Genomic DNA, 25,537 nt, shown 5'->3' with positions numbered 1-25,537 from the left:
GTTTCTAAACGTACAATCAAAAGTCATTAAAATAACAAAAACATGAGAGCTGCTTCATCGACACTACAACACAAACCTTATTAAACAATTTAAAGAGTCACAGCGTGGAGGAACCGAGAGATCAGACTGACTCTTAAGCTGGTGTTGATCCTGTTCACATCACAGATTAACACGTCAGATTATAAACTGGATTAATGATCAGATTACATATGTGTAGTGGATAGAAACGCCTGCATGTGATGGAAATGCTGGAGTAAAAAACCAGGCGGCTCGTCCGGCTGAAGGATCTATGTTGTTGTTGCAGCGTGGATCACTTCAGAGCGTTCAGAGTTTCACAGCTTCATTCAGTAAAAAAACAAGACGGATGTTTTCGTCTTAAAGCTGCGGCGTCCAGCACCAAATATAAAACTCTCTTTGAAGATATCAGTCTGCTGTAGTTAACCCTTTCACTGCATAGAATAAAGGTCCAGCTCTTCAAATCTACAATCATCTAAGAGTTACTGAAATCACAACTTTAAATATCACTTTATTCTGAATAAAATAAATCTACATTCATGAAATCTTCTGTCTCATAGATCAGAGAGGATAGAAGAGCTTGTCTGCATCAACACGGCTCACAGCAGGTGTGCTTAAGGTCACTTGAGTGCTCACTTTGGAGGGCTGGTGGAGGGTGGAGTCCTACTTGGACGTGGGCACACTGATGGAGAGCGCCCTGCGGGGGGCGTTAGAGACCTGCCGCTGCTGAGACAGGAAAGACGGACCGGGGGTCATCATGGAGGACGAGCAGCCGCCGAGACGGGATTCAATCGCCAACTTCTGGAAGTTCAGGCTCTGAAAAACAAGAACAAATTCATGTTAGAGATGAGAAGTAACACTGGGAGCTTCAGGTCCAGATGATCAATAACTACAAGATGCACTCAGTGTTGGTTAAAGTGTAAACATTAAAATCTAACACAGCGAACAAACTTTAGAGAAGAGATGACCTGGACTCAGGCTGGATTGCAGGGACTAAAAGGAGGAAAACTTTTCAAGTAGGTCAAACAGAAAGACATCTTTACATCGATGTTGATGTTCCAGACGGATGATTGATGTTTTGCTCTTGAATTAATGAACGGCTGTTATGAATTTTATGATTTAGGAGATGAAGTTGAGTTTTTCGTCGTAGAAAAAAAGAATTTGATCCCAGTGACATGCTTCACCTAACAGCTTCAAGATCAAACATGAAATATTTCATGTAAAGCAGCTGTGAGGATGTTTCAGACTGTGTGGATTTTGGCGCCCCCTGTGGTCAAAGTGTGTAACACGTAGTCACATTTAGAGCCAGACCAAAAGACTAAAGAATGGTAGATTTTTGTGATGCTGGCTTTTTTAAAAAAAGTGTATTAAATTCTTTGATCACCTGGACCCAGAGTATAAAGTCATGACCTTAAGTTACCTCTGTGTTTTAGGTTCTGAGCATCATTCTCCAGCACACAGGTTCGGATTCACTAAACTGTGCAGCTCTTGCATCGCTCTTGCACAGAAGGCACTGCATGGTGTCATTTACATTTAAATGATCCCTTGAGCGTTCATTTGGAGCAAAATAAGCCACTTTCTATTTCAAATTGTAAATAAATTGGGAGATAAGATGCTAAGTTCTTGGTGTTATTAGCATCCTCACTTAATTCTTAGTGATGAGTGTAAATAATGGAATATATTCAGAAGAGCTCTGTGTTCACCTTGTTGTACCAGGCTGTGACGATCATCTTCTCCTCGTACTCTCTGAGTCGTGCCTGCTCACACTGACGCTGCAGAAAGATCAAAGATTTAAAACGATGAAACTTTGAATCATAAAGCTTTATCAACAAACACGAACGTCAGATTTACCTCCAGGTTCAGGATCTGTTTGTCTCGGTCTGCTACCTGATTCTTCAGAGCCTGAATCTCCGCTGTGGCCGGATTCAGCTTTGGATCCAGAGCTCGGATCACCTGAAGAGGAGGAGAAGAAACTCAACGGGTCAAAATCTGCTGACGTGAACTCAATGAACTAAAATCTAATAAAATCAAATCAAACTCTGAGTGACAGATTAAAAAGGTGTCCTCACATTTCGAGCTTTCTCAAGGTACATCTTATATCTCTCCTCCATTGCTCGCATGTCGTCGTCTTTTTTCTTCAGCGCCGCCGTCAGCTCGTCCAGCTTCAGCGCTGAAACACACAAAATACACGACTTACATACGTGTTTGTTACGTTTGTTTACAGATACTGACACAGCTTTGTGTGTATTGTGTAGCTGCAGGTTGGTATTTGTGTTGTGTTTGCAGACACAGATCTATGTGTTGTTTCTTTGTTAGTAGTTGTCTGTAGTTTGTGTGTATAGTTGTGTATTATAGACTCACAGATTTGTGTGTTGTTTCTTTGTGTATATTGTTGTGTGTAGTTTTTGTGTAGTTGTGTGTATTGTTGTGTATTCATAAACTCAAGGGTCTGTGTGTAGTTTGTTTGAGTATTGTGTGTAGTTTTTTATCTATAATCTCAAAGGTCTGTTGATGTGTGTTGTTCTTGTATAGTTTATGTGTAGTTGTGTATTAATATTCTCACAGTGTTGTTGTCTGTAGTTGTGTGTGTACTTGGTTGTGCACTGCTGTGTATTAATTGACTGACTGGTTTGTGTTGATGTGTGTAGTTTCGTTGTGTGTGTAATGTGTGTGCGCAGACTCACAGGTCTGTTTTGATGTATGTAGTTTCTTTGTGTGTTGATGTGTGTAGTTTCTTTGTGTGTTAATGTGTGTAGTTTCTTTGCGTGTAGTTTTGTGTTTAATGAGTGTGTGCAGACTCACAGGTCTGTGTGTAGTTGCGTGTGTAGTTGTTGTATTGTTGTGTATTAATTGACTTACAGGTCTGTGTGTTGATGTGTGTAGTTGTGTGTGTAGTTGTTTGTGTATTGTTGTGTGTAATGTGTGTTCAGACTCACAGGTCTGTGGGTTGATGTGTGTAGTTTCTTTGTGTGTAGTTGTGTGTTTAATGAGTGTGTGCAGACTCACAAGTCTGTGTAGTTGTGTGTGTAGTTGTTGTATTATTGTGTATTAATTGACTCACAGGTCTGTGTGTTGAAGTGTGTCGTTTCTTTTGTGTAGTTTCTTTGTGTGTAGTTGTGTGTGTGTGTAATGTGTGTGTTCAGGCTCACAGTTCTGTGTGTTGATGTTTGTAGTTTCTTTGTGTGTAGTTGTGTGTTTAATGAGTGTGTGCAGACTCACAGGTCTGTGTGTTGATGTTTTGTGTAGTTGTGTGTGTAGTTGTTTGTGTATTGTTGTGTGTAATGTGTGTTCAGACTCACAGGTTTGTGTGTTGTCTGTAGTTTCTTTGTGTGTAGTTTCTTTGTGTGTAATGTGTTTGTGAAGACTCACAGGTCTGCATGTTGATGTGTGTAGTTTCTTTGTGTTTAGTTGTGTGTGTGTAATGTGTGTGTTCAGACTCACAGTTCTGTGTGTTGTCAGGTTGCAGGTCTTCCAGCAGCTCTTTCTTCTTCATGATTTCATCCTGAGCCTCGTTCAGCTGAACCCTGGAGAGAGAGAGAGAGAGAGAGAGAAAGAGAGAGAGAGAGAGAGAGAGAGAGTCTTTATACCGCCCCCTACTGGACAAAACAAACCTCAACAACAACAAATGTTCCAGAGACAAAGTTCACTCACATGTGAGCATCAAGTTTCCTCTTCAGGTTCGACTGGAAGATAAAATAAAGATCGGAAGTTTCTATGCAGATCGTTCAAACAATATAATAGATAAAAATAATCTCTGTGACACAAACCAGATTTATTTCACATTTAAAACACACCAGCAGTAAATCTGAGCCTCCTCACAGATCACATCATCAGCCTTATCTGAACATTAAATATTATATCAAGCGTCCTCACATCATCGGGTTTGGAGGCCTGGCTCTGCAGAGCTCTCTGAAGATCTTCGACCTGCAGCTGCAGCTCCGTGTTTCTCTCTCGACTCAACCTGCAGGTTCATCACCGAGACGACAAACATCACACAGCACAGTTAAAGAAGAACCAATCACAGAGAGCCACCCGATGATGTCATGGAGAAAGTGCTCACCTGTTCTCTGTTTCCAGCTCGCTGCGGCTCCTGTGAGCCTCCTCCAGGTCGGACTGCAGGGCGGCGATCTTCTCCCGCTCACACTCCTCCTGCTGCACGCGCAGCATCTTGTTCTCATGCTGCAGCCGCATGAACTTCTCTCTACAGAGACAGAGACACGCACACAGACACGCACACACACACAGTTACTCACTGAAAACACACACACACACACACACGGTGCCAGAGAGGATTACCTGCACTGAGAGATTACCTGTACTCCACTGGGATTAATTCAGCTGCCAGGTTGTCGTGGCTCGGGCTGCTCGAGGGAAGCATCCCTGCATGAAAACAGAGAAAACTTTACAAAACTAACATGAAGATCAGGGAGCAGGGTAAGGGTAAGGATTAGGATTAGGATTAGGATGGAGATTAGAGCAAGCAGAAGTTGAGTTAGGGTAAGGGTTAGAATGAGAGCAGGGGTCCGGATCAGGACTAGGGTAAGGATGATAGGCATTAGGGTTATAGTACTGGTTAAGATTAGCAGGAGGTGGGTTGGGATTAGGATTAAAACTAGGCAATCAGTCAGACACCTGCTTTGGAGAGCTGGTTCTCTTGAGCCTGAGAGCAGTGCATCTCATCGTTGATCTCCTTCAGGGAGTCTCTCTCGATGATGATCCTCTGAGAGGAGAGGAAGAGGTTAGTTTAGAGTTTAGAGATGTTACAAATTAAGAGCACAGATTAAAAGCTCCTTCACCTCTTTCTCCTTCATCACCAACTCGTGCTTCTCCTCCAACTTCTTCATCTCGTACGCCAGATTATCTGCTCGCCTCGTCTCCTCAGACATCTTCTTGTGCAGCTCCTGGACCTGATGGACATTTAGCAGATTAAATTACAGGATTTTTTTTCATACGGGTCTCTAATTGTACAAAACATGATCCCTTTAGCTTGTTCATGTACATCAAACAGATAAAACCATATGTTAAATGGCAACACTGAATCTATACCTCCGTTTCAAGGTACTGTTACATCCCTATAATAAACATACATAACTGTAACTAACTCTAACTCTAAACCCCCTGATGTAATCTGACCTGTCTCTTGTAGGTCTCGAGCTGAGCACGGGCGGCGTTAGCTTTACGCAGCTCCTCCTCCAGGCTAACAGTGTTCTGCATGTAGGTCATGTTGTTCTCCTCCAGCAGCTTCACCTGCCTCTTCAGGTCTCCCAGATTCTCCAGTTTACGTTTGTACGTCTCCACCGAGGCCTCCAGCATCACCACTCGGTCCGAACAGTTCCTACAGGGAGGGAAAATTAATTCATAGATCAGTTAAGACGCTGGACAGCTCTGAGCTACGATGAATAAAATCCATGTTTCACCGACCTCGCTCTGATACTGTTATAACAACATCATCATAATAATAAACGTTTAATGTGATAAACACTCCAAACAAACCTCAGAACGTCCAGCTCGTCTTTCAGGGCTCGAGATTCTTCAGCCAGACTGGTCAGATCATCGTTTCTGTGCTGAACCTCGATCAGCTGTTTCTCCAGGTCCTCACAGTGGATCCTGTAGTCGTCTTTAGCTGCTTCCAGTCTGAGGAAGCAAAACCATAGTTTAAACCAGTTTAGACTGGTTCAGAGTTGTTAAGATTGTTTAAAACTGTGTTAAAGGAGGCTCAGACTGGTTTAGTGGTTCAAAACTGTTTACTGGTTCAAACCGGGTTAGACTGCTCTAAAGTGGTTCTAACTAGTTTTGACTGATTTAGGGTGAGTCAAACTAGATTAGACTGGTTCAAACTGGTTTAGAATCGTTCCCGCTTGTTTAGACTGATCCAGACTGGTGTAGACTGGTTCAATCTTTTTTTTTTTGGTCGACCAGCCAGGAGTCGAGGACTGCAGCCTCTATACCTGTGGGCGCTTAGACTGCTAGGCGACCAGTGCCCCAGACTGGTTCAATCTTGTTTAGACTATTTCAAACTGGTGTGGACTGGTTCCAACTGGTTTACTTATCCAGACTGGTCAAGACAAGTTCAAATCGGTTTAGACTGGTTCCTACTGTTCCAGACTGGTTCAAACTGGTTTAGAATGGTTAAAGAGGTTTACACTGGTTCAGTGTTTCAAAACTGATACTGGTTCAAACCAATTTAGGCTGGTTCAGATATGTTTAGACTGTTTGAGATTGGGTCAAATTGGTTCAAAATGCTTATGATTGGCTTAAACTGGTGGTGATTGTGCAACTTGTGCAAATATTTTACTTAAAACTAGTTTGGGCTAGTTTAAACAGGCTCACACTGGTTTAGATTGCTGTCCAAAAGGGGGAAGCCACAGGAGCTGTCTTTCAGGGTTACACTGGTTCAGACTGGCTTTAGTTCTTCAAGCATGACTTTAACTATCACACAGTGTGCTCCAAATCAAAGCAGCAGGTGACTCACCTAAAGTTCTCCTCCTGCAGAGCCTCCACCTGCTGCTGCAGCTGGCTGTGTTTTCGTCCTGATGGCGTGCTCGGGTCGTCAAACGTGTCCAGCTGATTGGCTCGGTCTGTCAGGACGTCGTTCTCTGCCAGAAGGCTGTTCCTCTCTTCCTGAAGAACAGCCACCTGTCCAGGTACACTCGGGTTCAGGTACACTCAGATACAGGTACACCGGGGTTAAGGTACCCTAAGGCTCAGGTAAAGTCAGGTTCTGGTACATCATATGTCACGTACACTAGGGTTCAGGGACAGTAGGGTTCTGGCACACTTGGGTTAAGGTACAGTTCGGTACAGGTGCACGGGGTTCAGGTATAATACAGTTCAGGTAAAGCATGAATAGGTTGCACTCAGGTGTGGACACACTGTCATCAGTGAAACAAACGCTTTAGTCTCACAACATCGAAAAGGTTTGAGGGGTTAAATCTCGGCTTCATGCAGAGTTACTGCCGAGCATCACACCGAACACTGAACAGCGATAAAACGACACAGAGGTTATTGTGACTGATATCCTGCCGTTAGTTTTTGTTAGCTTCTGTTAGCTTCTGTTAGGCGTTAGCAGCTGCTTTTCAGGGTTTAGTTTCGGGCGGCCATATTGGACTCACCTTTCTGCAGCCTCAGGTGAGACACATGGAGGCACAACAAACCATCTGTCAAGAGTTCAACAGGTGTTCACAGTTAAACGGAGTCTGTAGGGTCCTGATGGAGGACTTCAGTCAGACTGGACCACACAGCAGGACCAGCAGAGTCCGTATCTGTATGTGTGTGTGTGTGTGTGTGTGTGTGTGTGTGTGTGTGTGTGTGTGTGTGTGTGTGTGTGTGTGTGTGTGTGTGTGTGTGTGTGTATGAGTGTGTGTGTGTACTCACCTGCATGTCAAGCTCCTCACAGCGCTGATTTAAAGCTTCTTTTTCTGCCGTCAGTTCAGAGAGATCCTCCAGGGCTTTCTTCAGCTGCAAAAGAACGACAATGATGTTAACATGAACAACAAAATCTTTCTCTCTCACACACACACCGACTCACACACCCACAGCTTTTCTGTAGCCTCTCCTTTTCATTGAGGATCAGGTTTAGTCTGACTCTTGGGAGGGAATCTGAGCAACTTCGACTTTCAGTGTGACGCTCTTCTTTTTGTTTTTACTGTTTACTCTTTCACTCTGAAGAACTTTTTAATAATTTCACTGACACAGAGTTTGAAAGCTGTAACAACAGACTTTAATGATATCTGTATAGAAGTATGATGAGAATACTAAGTCGATAAAGAAAGAGGTTCTGACAGTTGTACAGTCGTAAACAAACTGACCTGCTGCTCCAAGTCTCCTGAGCGCTCTGCTGCAAACGGACTGGTGGAGTCTTTACTCATGAGCTGAGGAGGAAAAGGGAGAAAGGAAGTGTTCATCACAGCTTTCTATCACCCCCTGCAAAACTGCTACTAGTAGTATTTATAGCACTAACCCTAACGAGTGCTGTCAAAGACTGAACTGGTGCAGGAAACTGGCACTTATCAAGGATATCAAGGATGTGGAATAAATGCTCAAACGGCTTTCCATACATCGCTGTTACTGATATCTCTGTGTGTCATATATATTTATATTTATCATAAATACACTGTATGAAATGTAATAACTTTAACAAAGAGTCAATAATCCATTTACACATCTCTTTTGTGTACTATTATTGTTTTTGTTTTATCTCTAAACTATTCTACAATGTTAAATTATTAAAAATTTGTCACTGATCTTTTAAATATTTCTGAATTTTTTTGTTATTGATGTTTTATTACCACCGTGATCTGAAGCTGGGTAAGCAGAGGAAAAAGGATGGATATCAACTACAAAGTTGTTATAATATATTATATTATATTTAATCTCTTTAACACCTCTGATGTGAAAAACGTACGAGCAATGTTATCATAAATTCATTGTATCAGTACATTTTATCAGAGCTGTGTGATCCTTTAAACGCCTCTAAAACATGTATTTATTTATTTGTATAAACATGTATTATGTACTTTACTACTGTATTATGGATAGGTTGACTGTAAAACTGAATTGCCCTTCAGGGACTAATAAAGTATTCTTAATCTAAATCTGATTATTTTTTGTAGTTTCTATTTACAGATTATTTGAAAATGTATTGGTTGTTATTGATCCAATTAACGTCTCTCAGTGTGAGGATGAACCGACCTCCTGGATGGCGGTCATGACGACGTGCTGCACGGACTCCTCCAGCGTCATGATGATCTGAACGTACTCTGTCAGCAGATGGAGAGAGAGAGAGAGAGAGAGAGAGAGAGAGAGAGAGAGAGAGAGAGAAAGAAAGAAAGAAAGAGAGAGATATGTTTCTCTTTATATTCTGTAGATGTTCGAATGTCTGACTATCAGTGTAACCTGCCAACACACCTTGTTTCCTCTCACAGTTAACAGCACAGCCCAGCACGAGCTGCAGCAGCCTCCCCATCTCCACCGGGTCTGAGTGCTCCGCCACCAGGGTCAGGTCTGGGAGAGGGAAGTCTGAAATGTCCTGTGTCAAGACCTGCAGATCCACAGAGACCGGAAGGATTCAGACCAGCCTCAAATATCTTTTATTATCATAATTATACTTAATAATGCAAACATTAGATACAACTCTTCTACGATTATAGGTATCGTAGACATTTGTTCAGCTGTCGGGATTTTCCTGACATATTGTAGATGTTGCAGCACGTTTTGTTTCTGTGTTTATGTTCTTTCTAAGCTGTTTATCCTGCGCACAACAAGGGCAGCCGATCTGTAATGGCCCAGAAGTATCGCCATGAGGAGAAACATGAAGCAAAATCAGGAACGATGCAAACTGAACAACGAAAAAATCCAAAACAAATGCAACGATGGAAACGTGCAGCAAATTAAAGAAAGTGCTGCTAAGAGATAAAACTACTGCAATGACAGTAAACATGCTGCAAATACGATGAAAGACGCAGAATCAAAAACCAGACAAAACTAGAAAACATATGCAAAAGAAAAACGCTGCACATCCAGACATCGCGAGGAACTTGGTTTTAATTATTTGACATTTTATTGCCTTCATTGTTGCATTTGTTGTGGGATTTCTGCAGGTGTCTTTGAATTTGCAGCACATTTCTCTTAATGGAGACACTCACACACACAGCAAACATGCTGAAACTCTGCACACAGAATCACCCACCTCGTTATAATAATCCATCACCATCTGGAGGATCTTCTTCAGGTTGTTGATCTGAGAACATAAAACATTTCAAATATTATGAGATATATTTCAAATGACCAACACTTAGAAGTCTTGTAGAATCAATAATCACATGAGGGAAGACTCTTCTGATCCAGTGTCCTGTTTCTGTCAGACGTCTTTGAGTGTGTCGACACACAAATGCTCAATCTCAAACTCTGCTTTCGCTGAACCTGCGGTGCGTTCAAGGCCGTCCCACTGTCAGATTATCCGGTGCATGAGCTTTTCGATTCAGACTTTACAACACTAAATTATGCATTTTTAGTAAGTCTGCATTTCTGCAGGAAAGTCTGCTTTTAAGACCCAATCTGAGAAAAATTCTGATTTCTTCCAGGCAGAATTAAGGCTGCTCTAATTCATCCCAACATAGGTTTATCAGCCAGAGCTCTGCAGAGAATGAGGATAGAGAGCGGAGAGGAGAGTACCTTCAGTCTCAAGTTATCCTCCACATCAGCTTTGATACGACCGAGCCATGCATCGCTGAACCAGGCAGGGTCTCTGCGCACACACAGAAATATGAAACATCAGTTAAACCATGGACTCATTATTCAAGCACAGAGGAAAGTTGTAACGAGGAAGCGTCAGTGAGTTCTCACATCTGATGCAGGGCCTGTGATATCCCTGCTCCGGTGGTCAGTTCCTCCACTGTCCTGCAGGGGGCGGGCGTGTTGAAGGTCTGCAGCTGAGAGGCAGAAATTTTCCACATCAGGGATTCAATTTCAGGAAGTGGAGACATGATGAAAGAAACTGTGTAACCCTGCAACCACACCTCAACATCACACCTGTTCACACACCTGCAGGGTTACAGGTACGCTCGCACTGCACACTGTTCAAGTCCTCAACTCTAACAGCCATCACTGTGAAGGATTTACATGCAGCTTCAACACTGACTGAATGTTTTTGTTCCTCTCTGTACCAAGTGAAGGTGTTTTTAGTGTACATTTCTGCTGTGCCAGTCTGATAAAGCTTATAGTTAGAGCTGGATCAGGCTTGGACCAGCTCTTAGTTAGCTCTATGCTGCTATAGGCTTAGACTGACACATTGGGATCCTTTCTTTCCCTCTATTTCCTCTGTTTGCCTGTCTCTTACTTTAACTCTTCCTGTCCCATTAAAGTTACTAACCATAGACCTCTCTGGAGTCCCTGAGCTCCCTTGTCTCGTAGGTTCCTCTGTATCTCTGCTGCCTCTCTCTCTCTCTCTCTCTCTCTCTCTCTCTCTCTCTCTCTCTCTCTCTCTCTCCCTCTCTCCCTCTCTCTCTCTCTCCCTGTATCTCTCTCTCTCTCTCTCTCTTTCTTTCTCTCTCTCTCTCTCTCTCTCTCTCTCTCTCTCTCTCTCTCTCTCTCTCTCTCTCTCTCTCCAACACGGTCTCAGCTGATGTGTGTCTAACATGAGGCTGGTCCTGCTCTGCTCATGGTGGATTAAGATGAGATCAGACTGAGTCCCGTCTGTAAGATGGGACTGGATCTGATCCTGTCTTGATGTTGGGTCTTTGTTAAAAATAGAACATAGAGTACAGTCTAGATCTGCTCTGTTTGGAAAGAGTCTGAGGAGGACATTTGTTGGGATTTGGTACTTTTTAATTAATTTGGGACTTTTTCCCCTTCTCCGCGTCTGATATTGTGACAATATTAATCAGCAGCACATTTTATAAAGGCGCTGATGACGTAGGAGACGCACATGGCTATTGTAAACACAGAAAAGCATAGAACTGAGATGAATGGATCTGCCTTATGGATCGGTCCTATATATCGGCCCCTTGTCACCGATATCCAATCTAGCTTTTTGAGTCCGATCTAGCCGATATCCGATACCAGGATCAGATCGATGCATCCCTAGTTATTGCACAGTTAATCTAATTTGTTGAGATTCAGATTAATTGAATAGTAAATAAATAATAAAAAGTCAAGATCATAAAGCTTATCTGATTAGATCCATTTATTCCACAAATCAAAACACTGTTAAAATCATTTTCAGCAAATGTTTTTAAACTGAACATAACGGAACTTTAAACCTTTGATTAAACCTGATTCACTATTGAACTTCTGAGATCAACCGGGTGTAGAAAAAATAACCATGTGACAGCCAGAAAAACAAAAACAACATATCCTCTTTAAAATATTTAAATGCTAATATCAAATCTAGAAGAGTAATTTAATTATATGAATTTTGTTTGTGTACAGACCGACTCAGTGCCCCCCTACATAAGTCAGGGCCCCCGAGTCCACAGTCTGGACACGCCCCTGCTCACAGAGTCCCTTTAAAGGCGAACAGGTGCAGCAGCTCCCACAGATTTACCTGCTGCAGGTAACAGCTTTCTTTATTTCATCAGTTAAACAATGTTAACAAAAGATCGAGCGCGACAGTCTACAAATATCTGCAGGTTAACTGGATTAACACCTTAAATCCACGGAGGGCTGTGTCTGTGGAGGTGTTGGCTCTATGATTGTTAGCCCGCAGAGCTAACAGTTACCTGAGTTAGCTCTGTGTAAGTTAGCCCGCAGAGCTAACAGTTACCTGAGTTAGCTCTGTGTATGTTAGCCCGCAGAGCTAACAGTTACCTGAGTTAGCTCTGTGTATGTTAGCCGGCAGAGCTAGCTCAGGTCAGTAATACATTCATAAATAAATGTAGAAAACAAGCCTCGGCTTCTTCTCTTAATGATTTTAAAGTCGACCTTCAGTTCATGTTAGCCTCGCTTAGCCTCAGCTGCTACAGTGACACCCTCACCTCCAGCTCCAGCTCCACCTCCACCTCCGAACAGGTAAACAGCCCCATGGTACTGTTCACCTTAAGCGACTCATTCTCATTAAACTCACCCAGAGGATCAGGCTGTCGGTCAGGGCGGATGTATTATCCCCCGCGTGCTCCATTTTTGGCTTCAAGTTAAAGTATTTCCACCGGTTCCGCTCCTTTCCTCCGCATCTGACCTCACCTGCAGCCGGGAGGAGAGCTCTTCCGTCGGACACGTACCGAGCGGCTCCGCGGAACTCCCTCCGCCAGAAACGTGACGTAAGATGTACGTGAATGACGCAGCTGCGTAGATTTTGGCGTTCGGGGTGAAGTACAGTACGGTGGAGGCGGTGTGAGGATGGGAGGGGCTAGTAGAGCTGCAGCCAATCATCATCGAGATTTTAGAAAGTGACAGCGCACAGGAACCAATCACAGAGCAGATCTGCGTTTAACTCCCGCCCAAAGTTTCTGAATTAATAACTTCTCTGGTCAGGCCCGTCAGAACGGTCAGAACTGATTGACAGGTATTGATGAGGAAATCCAAAATAAGAGGATTGATCAAAGCATAATTTTATGATCCAACGATAAATAAGTTAACTTTAAGTCTGTTACAACCTGAACAGTTTAAATAAATAATAATTAATGAAACACAAATACGCATTTATAACAAAATAAATCAGAGCTAAGTATTACCTGAGTTAGCTTTTTGTGATTGAAATATATTTTATAGTTGATTATGTTACAGAGCCCCCTTCAGCCAGCAAAGGGTTAAACCTGCATAGCTTGGTTTCAGGTAACATCTGCAGTCATAAACAGAATAGTTAACCTCTATATTAAAGGCTCAAAATATAAACTCCTCCACATCAACCTGCTCTAACATAATAAATGATAAATGTTTCCTTATTATCAGAGTTATCTGAGTCACTACAGTCTGCCTGGCAGCGTGCCATCTGTATCTAAGAAGGTCAATCATTTCCAATAAACCAATGATTATCTTTTTATGACGCTCACGCCAGAGTTTCAAACACTGACTGATTTATCTCACGTGTGCAGCTGTTCCTTGAGAAATGACATGCTAACACAGAAGAGAGGTATTTTGCATGAATCGTGCGATTTCAAAGCTTTCTCACACAAAGTTTAGCTCCCAAACCACACACGCCCACAGCCTGACCTTTACCCACCTGCAGGAGGTCACCTGTTTTATCTGCTGACCTCACAGACCCTGACCTCTCTGTCTGATGGCAGCTATTATTAGATGACCTGAACCTCCCAGAGGCATCGTAACACAGCTATCTGCATAAATTTCAGCAGATGACTCAGTAAAGATGCAAGAGTGAAGCACAGAGTTAATGAAAGAATGTGACACTTTTACAGCTCAATAACAATGTAAAAATGATACACAGTTATGTGATGATATGGCGCAGCTTTAACGTGAAAGTAATGTAATAATGTTGCACATTTATTTAATAACAATGCAGCACAATAACAACAAGGTAATGCAGGGTAGGGATAATAAAGTAATGCAATAATAATGTAGCACACATAGTCAGCTAATTACTAAGCACACAGTAAATGTAAGATAAATGTCACAACAGAAAACGTTACAATGTAATAATGTAGTACAAATAATGTAATGTAACACAATGTGAGTGTAATACAATGGAATATTGTTGCACAACTGAAAACTAATGCAGAGTAGCGATTTTTTAATGTAGGACAGTAGCAGTGTAACAATAATATAATAATATAGCACAGTGTAAATATAAAAACATGCATCATTTGACAAACTTGTATATTATTGTAGCACAGAGTTAATGTAATAACAGTGTAGTAATATTGCACATATACAACCAAATACATGCAGCATGTTAAAATGTAATAATGTTGCAAAGCGTTAATTAATAATGTGCAGTAATGTTTCGATGTGACATTGTAGCACACCGTTAGGTAATAATAGTGTATTAATGTTGCACAGTAACAATGTAATACTAATGCAGTTTAGGGCACAGCATGAATGCAATAATAATGTTTTAACATAGCACAGTAATTTTCATAATGTAGCCCAGCATTAAAATAATAATGATGTAATAATGTATCACCATGTTACTCTGATTAAGTTATTTGAGATATGATGTAAAGTGGATCGTTATGCAAAACATTACAAAAAGGGACAAGAGTCCAACACAAACCGATGGGTCTTAGCTGCTCACTAAGCTTACACATTATCTCTCTTATTATCCAGCTACTAACGAAAGATACAAACAAGTTGACCTAAGGTTTTGATTGAAAGATGATTTGATTGATTTTATCAGAAATATAATATATATAACTCCCTTCTGAAAATCAGAATCAGAATCAGAAACACTTTATTTATCCCGGGGAGGTATATTCGGTCATTACAGAGCTCTTATAAACAGTATGTAAGAAAGTCAAAACATTAATAGGAGTAAATAGGATATAAAGATGAACAAAATGAAACAAAATAAAGATCAAATAAAATTAAATAGAATGAAATAAAATTAAAATAATACTAGAGTATATACAGAAGCGCAAAAGTGCTGGGAATGAAGGAGATATATACAAGGATCTTAAGGTGGCAGGGATATTGCACAGTTATTGCAGAATACAGGTCATTATCTGTGATCAGAGGTAGGAGTTTAATAGTCATTACTTTATTACAATAAATATCATTACATTATTTACAGTCGTCTGAAAACATACTTTTATAAACAAGCTTTTATATAAATCATATTTTAGTGCCTTTTAATCTTTTATCATAATCTTTTGCAAATATAGCAAAGCATAGCAAATGTCTGTTCTCATATACGACTGTTGATATTTTTTCAATATTTTCCTCCATTGTTGTAGATTTGTTGCTTATGGAAAGCACTTTTTAAAACTTTGTTTTAAAAAGGTGCTATACAAATAAAAAAACATTATTATTGTTGATTTTGTTGTTGATTTTATTGACTCTTTGCAGCTTAAACAAATATATTTTGATGGCTGGAAGGCACCTCAATGGCAAGTGATTTTTATCAGCGTACATGTGGGTTGAATCACATTAAATTTAACATTTACATTCACAGTAGAGTAGAATAGTTATTCAACATAAATATCATCTAGCTCAGTAATTATTTGCAAGCATTATTGTTATAATAATGTAATAATGTTGCATCGTGTTAATGTAATATAATGTTAAACAGTTATAATAATATATAACAAATATAATGTAGCGCAGCATCAATGTATTACAAATGTAACAAAGGTAGCATTTATTGTGTGGTAATGTAGCAGAGACAATGTAATAATAATTTGAAACAGAGCACAGTGACAACATGAGATTAATTATGATATTATAATGGAGTAAAGTTGTTATATGTTATAGTAATGTGAACATAAATCTCAGTTTGATTGTAATATAGAGGAACAGTGTTGTTATGTGAAGCCGGACTGCAGCAGAGTTAACCCAGGTTAATGATTGACAGCTCAGATGTAACCTACTTTAACAGTGTGGGAGGACCTGTCCCGCTTTGATCTGATGTAAAGTCATGTGACCCAAATAGTTTCCCCTGACCGGAATCAGGGGGGGTGGGGGGATGCACTTTTTATGTTTTAAGGAATTTAACTCCACATTAATGACTCTAGCATGTTTGTGTAGCTCAGGTAAAGTTTGAGCATTCTTAGTGAACAACATGTGTTTTGATATTTGAACATCTCAGCGCTCTGTAACATGATGCAGCTGATATTAGAGGGAGAAGTTAATCATTGACTGAAGGCTCCACTTTATGTTGTACAGTGATGCTTTCAGGCTGCACTTCACTTCCTCCTGTCACACCATGACGACCTGTTCTACACCTGCAACGCACCTATGCAGCGCACAACTAAGGTGAGTCGGCTTCATGACACACATGAGTTTACTTTATGTACTGGTGTGTATCACTGCACGAGACTGATGTTGGCAGTCCAGGTGGTTCTCATGTTGAAGCAGGTGAGTTTAAAGTGGGTTCAGGTGTGTCTCGTGTCAGTCCAGGTGAGTCTCATGGTAGTCTAGGGGAGTCTTATATTGGTCCAGGTTTAGTTTCATGTGAGTCCAAGATAGTCTTGGTCCAGATGAGTTTAATGCTGTTACTTCAGTTAAGAATCATGTCAGTCCAGGTGATGACATTTTGGTCTTGGTGAATCTCACGTAGTCCAGGTAGGTCTCAATAGGTCAAGAGCAGTGTCATTTTGGTCCATATGAGTCCTATGGTGGTCTAGGTGAATCTAAATTCTGTCCAGGTAAGTCTCATGATAGTCTAGGTGAGTCTCAAGTGAGCCCAGATGAGTCTAAGGTTAGCCCAGATGAGTCTAAGGTTAGCCCAGATGAGTCTAAGGTTAGTCCAGATGAGTCTTATATTAGTCCAGGTGAGTTTTATGTTGTCTAAGATGAGTGTCCATAGTCCATATGAGTCATATGGTGGTCCAGGCGAATCTAAATTCTGTCCTCGTGAATGCCATTTTCGTCCAGGTGAGTCTCAAGGTAGTCTAGGGGAGTCTAAAGTTGATCCAGTAGTCTTATGTCCATAGTGGATTTCATGCCTGTACAGGTGAGCTTTCTGATAGTCCAAGTGAGTCTGATACTAGTTCAGGTGAGTAGCAGGTCAGTCCAGGTGAGTGTTATGCTAGCCCAGCTAGATTTAAGTTGGTCCATTTCCATCACATAATGGTCCAGGTTGTGTGATGAAACACCTACAGACTATAGTTAGTCCAAGTGTTTCTGAATTTAGTTCAGCTGTCTAATATTAGGACTCCGGGGAGTCCTATAATTGTCCAGGTAAGCTTCAAGTTGTTGGTCTGGGAAGTCTGATGTTTTTAGGTCCAGGTTTAGTCTCATTTTGGTCCATATTAGTCTTTTTCTAGTCCAGGTTAGTATTATGTTAGTCCAGGTGAGTCTAATGTTAGTCTAGGTGAGTCTAATGATAGTCCAGGTGAGTTTAATGTTAGTCCAGGTGGGTCTTATGATAGTCCAGGTGGGTCTAAGTTAGTCCAGGTGAGCCTAATGTGGGTCCAGCTGAGTCTAAAGTAAGTCCAGTTCAGTCTAATGTTAGTCCAGGTGAGTCTAATGTAAGTCCAGGTGAGTCTAATGATAGTCCACGTCAGTCTAATGATAGTCCAAGGGAGTCTAATGTTAGTCAAGATGAGTCTAATGATAGTCCAGGTGAGTCTAATGTTAGCCCAGGTAAGTCTAATGTGGGTCCAGGTGAGTCTAATGATGGTCCAAGTGAGTCTTATATGGGTCCAGGCAAGCCTTATGTTAGTCCAGGTGAGTCTAATGTGGGTCCAGGTGAGTTTAGTGTAAGTCCAGGTCAGTCTAATGCAGGTCCAGGCAAGTCTAATGATAGTCCAGGTGATCAGCTGATCAGTCGACCTGCTGAAGTGTGAACAGGTGAACAGGTAAATAGGTGAACAGGTGAACAGGTGAACAGGTAAATAGGTGAACAGGTGAACAGGTGAACAGGTAAATAGGTGAACAGGTGAACAGATGGTGAGTTGTTTATCTCCAGGTGATAAGATGTGTTTTAAAATGTGCTGCCATGTTGTCGTGTTGCAGGCCGGAGTGTCCGCCCTCTGATGATCCTGCAGCTCACCTGAGGTCACCCATATCTACTCTGTGCACACCTGAGCAGTCAGCGTCATGTTGGAGCTTCCAGCAGGTGAGGCAGTGAACAATATAATCAATGCAGGACACACCTGTGTGATGATCATTATGGCTTTATTACCTGAGTCTGGCTCCAACACGTGAAGATAGTCTCACTGTTTACCTGAGGATTGTCCCGCCTCATGTTTCCTCCAACAGGTCCTAACCTTTGTCTCTTCCTCTCACCTGTTCAGGACTCGTGTCAGTCGTGTCCAGTTTGCCTGCAGACCGCCAGCTTCCCCGTCCAGACCAACTGTGGTCACCTGTTTTGTGGTCAGTGACTCAACACACGCTCAAACACTCGACCCTAATCTGTAAAGAACACTTTGATATGGATCAGTTTACCTGATGATTGATTATTGATTGTGTTTTTATTTATGTGTTGTGGTTCAGCTCCGTGTCTGATGGCGTACTGGAGACACGGGTCCTGGCTGGATGCCATCAGCTGTCCTCTCTGCAGACAGAAGGTAGAGTCTAATACCGTGAGCTCAGAGAGTGAATGGAAAATGAAGAGTTTATGACAATGATCTGACTGTGATCTGATTTTAATCTGACTGTGATCTCACTGTAATCTGATTTTAATCTGACTGTGATCTGATTTCAATCTGATTGTAATCTGATTTTAATCTGACTGTGATCTCACTGTAATCTGACTGAGATTTGACTATGATCTGACTATAATCTGACTGTGATCTGACTATAATCTGACTGTGATCTGACTATAATCTGACTGTGATCTGACTATAATCTGACTGTGATCTGATTGTGATCTGACTGTGATCTGACAACAATCTGACTGTGATCTAACTATAATCTGACTGTGATCTGATTGTGAGCTGACTATGATCCGACAATAATCAGATTTTGATCTGACTGTGATCTTAATATAATCAGATTTTAATCTGACTGTGATTTGACTATAATCTGATGTAATCTGACTGTGATTTGACTATGATTTGACTATGATCTGACTATAATCTGTGATCTGATTATGATCTGATTGTGATCTGACAATAATCAGATTTTGATCTGGCTGTAATCTGACTGTGATATTAATATAATCAGATTTTAATCTGAGTGTGATTTGACTGTAATCTGAGTGTGATTTGACTTTAATCTGATTTTAATCTGACTGGAGTCTGCTTGGGTTTCAAGTTCTCAGATTGTACGATGGTTTTGAATTTGAATTCAATCTGATTGTATTTTGATTCTGTGTCTGTAAATGTTTCAGAGTGTCTTTAATCATGTTTGTGATCGTCTGGTTGTTTCTGGTTGTAGTTCAGTTGTTGTCATAATCTCATGTTCTGTGTTTTTGATTTTCTGATTGAACTGAATTAAGTTGTTTCTGGTTGTTTTGGATTGATTGTGCTTCCTGATCATTGTGTGGGTGTTTTTGCTGACAGTGCTTCTTGACATCCTTATCGTGTTTCAGACTGTGAAACTGATTGTATTTTTTATTATTTGCTGGTTGTGTTCCTGATTAAGTCTGTTTGTGTGCAGGTCAGCGTGTTGTGTCATCTTTTCAAAGAGAGTCGATCAGACCGTCAGTCAAAAGAAGTTCTTGTGGAAATCAGCGACTACAACAAACGTTACTCTGGAGCTCCGAGGAGGGTCGGTACAAAAAACTCACAACTTTATTGAACCTAAGAAGTGTTTTTTTTCTTATCAAGGTGGAGGGTCCGTAATTTCACACAGAACTCACAACATCAGCTCTATTTATTATTTAAAGAAAGTGTTTTATAAAGAGGAGGTCCAAACTGTCATGAAGGTCTCCAGTTTAGACTCTGCCCACTGACACACCTGATTAATCTACTTTAGATTGTTTAAACACATCAATCTGACCCATTCATTAAAGAAAGCAAACTTTGACCTCACTTCTGTTAATGTTAATGTTTTCTCTGTCCCCTCCCCAACAGATAACAGACTACCTGTGTGACGCCCCCCTCCTGCTGCAGGTGCTGGTCCGGGGTCTGGGCACGATGGGAGGACTGGTGTGGCTGTTTTTGTTCAGGGTGGCTCTGTGCTGCGTAGGGACGGTGGTGTCCATCTCCTCCCCTCCTCTGGACCCTGCCTCCTCAGCTGGATCCCCTCTGGAGACTGACCCCTCCCTCTGTGGACTGCTGGGGGTCCTGGATGACCTTGTGGTGGTCATCCTGCTCCTCATCTGTGTTATCAACATCAACCAGCAGATGGCGCCAGACACAGAAGAGCAGTCAGGGGACACTGCGAGCTAAAGACACTGTGTTGTGATTTCAAACTGTGTATTTTAATCTATTAATAGATTAAATTTAATGTTATTAGCTTCACATTATCGTATTATAGTTCAATTTAAATGTTTTTGCCTTTTCTGCACTTTTATTTCCTCCAGTATCTGTAAATATTTTATATTGTATAGTTTTATGTTTTGTGATAAAATATTTATTATCCTTTGTCTTTCCCTCAATCTTTATTTATACATCACCAAATCACAACAAACCCCCTCCAAACAGAGCAGGTCTAGACCGCACCCTATGTTCTATTGTTAACAAAGACCCAACATCAAGACAGGATAAGATCCAGTCCCATCTTACAGACAGGACTCAGTCTGATCTCACCTTAATCCACCATGAGCAGAGCACTTTGCCACATTTCGCAAGTTACAGTGGCAAGGACAAACTTCCTTTAACAGGCAGAAACCTCCAGCAGGACCAGACTCATGTTAGACACACATCTGCTGAGACCGTGTTGGAGAGAGGGATAGAGGGAGATGAAGAGAGAGAGAGAGATGATAATGGTGAGACGGATAGTAGTAGTTGTAGCAGCTGGAGTCTGGCACGTCCACAGCAGCAGGCCATCTACAGTTGTTGCTCACTAGCTGCACTGTTCATAGGTTTCCTCGTAGATGACTTTTCAAAATAAAATCATACTTTCTAATAATTATCACAATTTATGAATTAATTTTTGGATTATTTTATTTTGTGACCAAATTCACATGCCACACACAGTTTATGTACAATTAAAACTTTTTCTTCTTCTTTTTTTCTGAAAAATGGGGGGGGGGCGTCCAGTCTTCATTCTGGTTCACCACCACTTCCTGCATGTTAGGAAAAAGAGCAGATAGTGAGGGATGTGACGAGAAAAGGACAGAAGATTTATTCCAACTTCCCCTCATCCTAATCAAATATTCTCACTTTGGTTTTTTTACTTCCAGAAAATGAAGATAAAAAGATGCCGTAGCTTTCAGAGTGTGGTTCATTAAAAAAAAAAAAAAAAAAAAAAAAGTTTCTTCTTCACCTCTAACCTATAGATAGATCTGAGGTTCGATTCAGTCTTTCTGAGAGAAAGACTGTTTTTACAAGAGCTCCATCAATTCAAACTGATGTGTTTCTGTCCCTGAAAAATATGAAATGTAGAAACAAAAGCCTCATGTAGTTTCAAATTTTCTGCTCTGGATCATAGAGTATAAACTCTCAGCTATGTCTGCAGCACGTTGTCACCTCACTATTCTATTCTAACTCATCTAGTTGTTAATATGACGTTCTGTAGAGCACGCTGGGCATCATCGTACCATGAAAGGTTCTGCACAGAGAGCGTCAGAATAAAGTCTCACACTGACCTGGGGGAGCCACCGGCAGCACTCCTCTCGTATGAACTTCCTGTTGAAATGAAGAATAATCAGATAAACATGATTAAAATTCAAACCTCTTAAAGTTCCAGTGAGGAGGACTGAGTGATTATAAAACAGACTGAGAATCGTAAAGGTCAGAATAAATCTAAAGTTAAAGGGACGCTCAGAGAGAAGCTGCAGGTCGTTGTCAGACGAGGAGACGCAGAGGACATGGAGACAAAGATTCACAGCGAGAGATAAATCTGACTTTAAACACGAGAGGACGAGATGTGCACAGAGATATAAACAGATAGAAGAGTCACCGAAAGGAGCTTTAATCAGGAGCAGTGTTTAAAGAGGACCCTCACCTGGTCTTGAGGACTCTGCTGCAGGTCTGTGCTGGCTCCGGCTCATCCAGGCGTCCTGATGATGCTCCGCTGCTCGCTGCTGACTGCTGAACCTCTGAAACATGATGTGTTTACCGGGGCTGAGGGAGCAACCGTCATATTGCCGCTCAGCTCCCGAAGCAGACAGACCAGATGGGCAGGACTCCCTGTAGCGTTTGGACCGGAGGCGGCTCTCAGGACTTAACTCTCTGTGGCGTTTCCTCAGGACAGAGCGGTGAGGCGACAAGGCGAGGGCTGCCAGAGAGGAGGAGGTGTGGCCTCTGCTCGCCTCAGAGCTCCGAGCACAGAACCGGCAGGGGAGCCCCGTGAAGTAAGAGGACTTGTTCTGGCAGACAAACTTGTGGTAGAGCTTTATAAAGTCCTCGTCCAGCTTCTTCGGGGAGTAGAACTCGGGTCTGGATGCCTGGGAGGAATCAAAAGACAGGTGACGCCGTCTGTGGCGAGGCTCTGCTGCTGAGGCCGAGCGGGGTGCAAGCTGCTGCAGACGGAAGGACGGACTCCAGTCCTGAGGGCACATGGTCCTCAGGGGCTGAGGGGTTCTTCTCTGAGGGGAGGACAGACACACGGACTCTGATCTGGACCTCGTGGGCTCTCTGGAGCAGCTCTCAGCAGGGTGCAGTTTTGGGCTCCTGGAGGAAGAGCGAGGGGATTGACTCAGGCTCCTCATCAGCAGGTACTTTGTGGGACTCTGCCGGACCGGGGAGCCGTAGAGGTCCGGTCTCTCTTTAGTGGTCTGTGATGCGTACGCTGAGTACCCATCGATCTGCTGAGACTGTGCAGCGTTAAAAAGCCTCCTGGCCCTCAGAGACATGTCGGAGGGGGCTTTAGGAGACTGGTATGAAGACCGTGAAGGACTGACAGAGTACACAGACGGCTGCTCTCCATGCTGGGACTCATCCAAACACATATCAAAGGTCTGGTTCACGGGGATCTTCTTAGGTTTGAGGATCCTAGAGGGACTAGAGAGGTCCATGACGATTATGGGCCTCCCCCTCACAGGTGACTGCTGATGCCAGTCCTGCTGATCTGCTCTCTTCACAGGACTCTGAGAGTCCTCCTTGCTGCTCCTCTTCTGTGGGCTGGTCTTGCTCCGGGTGGAGGTGAAGCTGTTGCTGGAGTTGAAGCTTCTGTTGGGCTGCTGCCTCCAGCGGCGGTACCTCCTCAGCACATTGTCAGCGGCCTCGGAGACGGTGTGCCGTTGCACTGCGCGCCCTATCCGGCTGATCATGCTCGGGTAGAGCTCTGCCAAGGAGTCGTTGCTCCTCAGGGTCATCTCCAGCTCCTGGTCCAGGTCCTCAGGCTGCAGCTCGGCCTCAGAGACGCCTGAAGCCTCACCTGAAACAGACAGCAGACAGAAGTTCCTCCTCTGTTTCTAAATTGAACAGTGTGTGTTTTCTCTTTACTTACAGTCACTCTGCACAGAGAGGTGTGTGTGTGTGTTCTCTCTTTACTTACAGTCACTCTGCACAGAGACGAGTGTGTTGGAAAAGCTGGAAACACAGCTTTCATCAGCTCCGCTGCTCTGCTGCATGAAGTCCAGCTGTTAGAGATAAAGTTACTTTAAGAGATCATCGACACTCAGACCAAGACTGTTAAAGAAAGAACTGATCCTGTACCTGAGAGTCTCCTGAGATGTCTTGCACTGTGGGGGAGAAATAATGAAACACATCAATACATCAATAAATCAGTTTATCATCAGTATCAGAAGCTTCTCTCACCGCTCATGGACTCGTCTCTCGTCTCTTTCAGTCTCTGAGGAGAGAGAACGTGTTATTAGATATTAAATATGTATTTGTGTTTCTGCAGATAATATTCATACAGACTCTGACCTGAGACTCCAACTCGTCCAGCTCTACTTTGGTCTTCCTCATGTATCGTTCAAAATCTTCATTATGCAGAGAGAGAGAGAGAACAGAAGACAGCCAATGAGATCACTTCACATCACACACGGTTACTCTCGTTCTATTTTCTATTTGTAAATATTAAGTGTAAATATACCATGATGTCTATTTTGATCTATATTTAATATTTATTTTACTACGATAAAAAATGAACTCTTGAAATCTCAAACTTGAATCATACCGACCAAAAGGTTGAGCTGCACAGATTGAGGAAATGATAAAAGTTCTCTTGTTGAAAATAACAATAAAGCATAGAGCTGACTTTGATGGGATTTAACAGCAGTCCCATTTTTTTTATCAGAACTCTGAGATCAAAGACAGAACTGTTCTAGAATTCTGAGATAAAAGACGGAACTGTTCTAGAACTCTGAGATCAAAGACGGAACTGTTCTATAATTCTGAGAAAAAATACAGAACTGTTCTAGAACTCTGAGATCAAAGACAGAACTGGTCTAGAATTCTGAGATCAAATAACTTTTCTAGATTTCTGTCTTTTATCTAAGAGTTCTAGAACGGTTCTGTCTTTGATCTCAGAGTTCTAGAACAGTTCTGTCTTTTATCTAAGAGTTCTAGAACAGTTCTGTCTTTGATCTCAGAGTTCTAGAACAGTTCTGTCTTTTATCTAAGAGTTCTAGAACAGTTCCGTCTTTGATCTCAGAGTTCTAGAACAGTTCTGTCTTTGATCTCAGAGTTCTAGAACCCCCGTGGAACGCATGAGTTATCCTCTGATATGTTTGGCTTGTTGATGTATATTAAACACTCTTTCATCAGGTGTGTGTGTTTCACGTTGATTTAAAGTAGTTGTGTGTTTTATTTGGGGGAATATAAATGTGTTCTCTTTGATAAATATTGTCCTCCTGCTCTGATAGTGTTAAATATAATACAGTTAGGTGTAGCAGCAGCTTTTAAGCCTCTACATTCACCTCACAGCAGCTCTGTGGTGTCGTACCTTTATCTTTGATGGTGCAGAGGTCCACCTCTCTGCCCTGGTCGGGGTTTGGGATCTTTGAGTACTGTTGGAGAAAACTGCAGAAGTCAATAACCTCTAGTATTAAAGTTTCAGCTAACGATGCTAGCTGCTTCACTTCGTGCTAACAGTCACTAATGTCAACCCACCTTCTCTATGATCCGATCCAGAGACCTTTTGTAGATCAGGCCGTTTTCTGCCAGTTGTTTCTGAAATAACTCGTCCATGTTTCAGCCTGTTGACGTTTCTGTAACCTCCAACAGCTAGCTCGATCTCACTGAAGTAAAAGCAGTAAAAGGCGCTCTAACGTTCAATCTCACGGAGGCCGCTGATTGGTCAGGATGCGAGGGCTGCCTTCAGGGACAGTCGGAAATAAGCGTTTTAATATTGTTCCTTTGGAAGTTAAAATAAAAAAACTATATATATTTAACCAAAAGTTCCTAAGTTTGACTTAATGATATTAGAGCAGCACGTGTGTTTCAATAATCAAGTGAGAAGCAAACTTTTC

At 42.0% G+C, this 25,537-nt stretch overlaps 3 protein-coding genes across 5 annotated transcripts; 1 reads left to right on the top strand and 2 right to left on the bottom strand.

Moving 5' to 3' along the window:
- Positions 1 to 506: 506 nt before the first annotated feature.
- Positions 507 to 12,834, bottom strand: hook1 (hook microtubule-tethering protein 1). Of its 2 annotated transcripts, none has more exons than XM_034708798.1 (22): positions 12,578 to 12,834; positions 10,360 to 10,445; positions 10,189 to 10,261; positions 9,704 to 9,754; positions 8,923 to 9,055; positions 8,707 to 8,774; positions 7,824 to 7,886; positions 7,390 to 7,473; positions 6,488 to 6,651; positions 5,509 to 5,649; positions 5,149 to 5,350; positions 4,812 to 4,922; positions 4,648 to 4,735; positions 4,329 to 4,395; positions 4,076 to 4,216; positions 3,889 to 3,976; positions 3,667 to 3,698; positions 3,457 to 3,539; positions 2,085 to 2,185; positions 1,867 to 1,968; positions 1,719 to 1,787; positions 507 to 831 (listed from the first exon to the last, which is right to left on the bottom strand). In XM_034708798.1, exons 1-22 carry the CDS (start codon positions 12,629 to 12,631, stop codon positions 679 to 681), a joined length of 2,154 nt encoding a protein of 717 aa, XP_034564689.1. In that variant the 5' UTR covers positions 12,632 to 12,834; the 3' UTR covers positions 507 to 678. The 2 variants fall into 2 exon arrangements, with proteins under 2 accessions (XP_034564689.1, XP_034564698.1); XM_034708807.1 differs by lacking the exon at positions 12,578 to 12,834 and adding an exon at positions 12,489 to 12,551.
- On the top strand, positions 12,005 to 20,474 carry si:dkey-183n20.15 (RING-HC_RNF170 domain-containing protein). Of its 2 annotated transcripts, none has more exons than XM_034708820.1 (7): positions 12,005 to 12,067; positions 16,288 to 16,377; positions 18,082 to 18,184; positions 18,363 to 18,441; positions 18,562 to 18,635; positions 19,669 to 19,779; positions 20,085 to 20,474. In XM_034708820.1, exons 2-7 carry the CDS (start codon positions 16,328 to 16,330, stop codon positions 20,400 to 20,402), a joined length of 735 nt encoding a protein of 244 aa, XP_034564711.1. In that variant the 5' UTR covers positions 12,005 to 12,067; positions 16,288 to 16,327; the 3' UTR covers positions 20,403 to 20,474. The 2 variants fall into 2 exon arrangements, with proteins under 2 accessions (XP_034564711.1, XP_034564717.1); XM_034708826.1 differs by lacking the exon at positions 12,005 to 12,067 and adding an exon at positions 12,755 to 12,777.
- Positions 20,475 to 21,182: 708 nt separating this feature from the next.
- LOC117827913 lies at positions 21,183 to 25,367 on the bottom strand. Its single transcript, XM_034704781.1, has 9 exons — positions 25,179 to 25,367; positions 25,012 to 25,075; positions 23,991 to 24,046; positions 23,880 to 23,913; positions 23,778 to 23,803; positions 23,617 to 23,701; positions 22,123 to 23,496; positions 21,764 to 21,803; positions 21,183 to 21,241 (listed from the first exon to the last, which is right to left on the bottom strand). The coding sequence occupies exons 1-9, from the start codon at positions 25,254 to 25,256 to the stop codon at positions 21,229 to 21,231; spliced, it is 1,770 nt and encodes a 589-aa protein (XP_034560672.1). The 5' UTR covers positions 25,257 to 25,367; the 3' UTR covers positions 21,183 to 21,228.
- Positions 25,368 to 25,537: the final 170 nt, after the last annotated feature.

The sequence above is a fragment of the Notolabrus celidotus genome, chromosome 2, assembly GCF_009762535.1.
Source record: "Notolabrus celidotus isolate fNotCel1 chromosome 2, fNotCel1.pri, whole genome shotgun sequence".
NCBI lineage: Eukaryota > Metazoa > Chordata > Actinopteri > Labriformes > Labridae > Notolabrus > Notolabrus celidotus.
The sequence above is the reverse complement of the archived record's forward strand: the minus strand, read 5'-3'. Positions and strand labels throughout refer to the sequence as shown.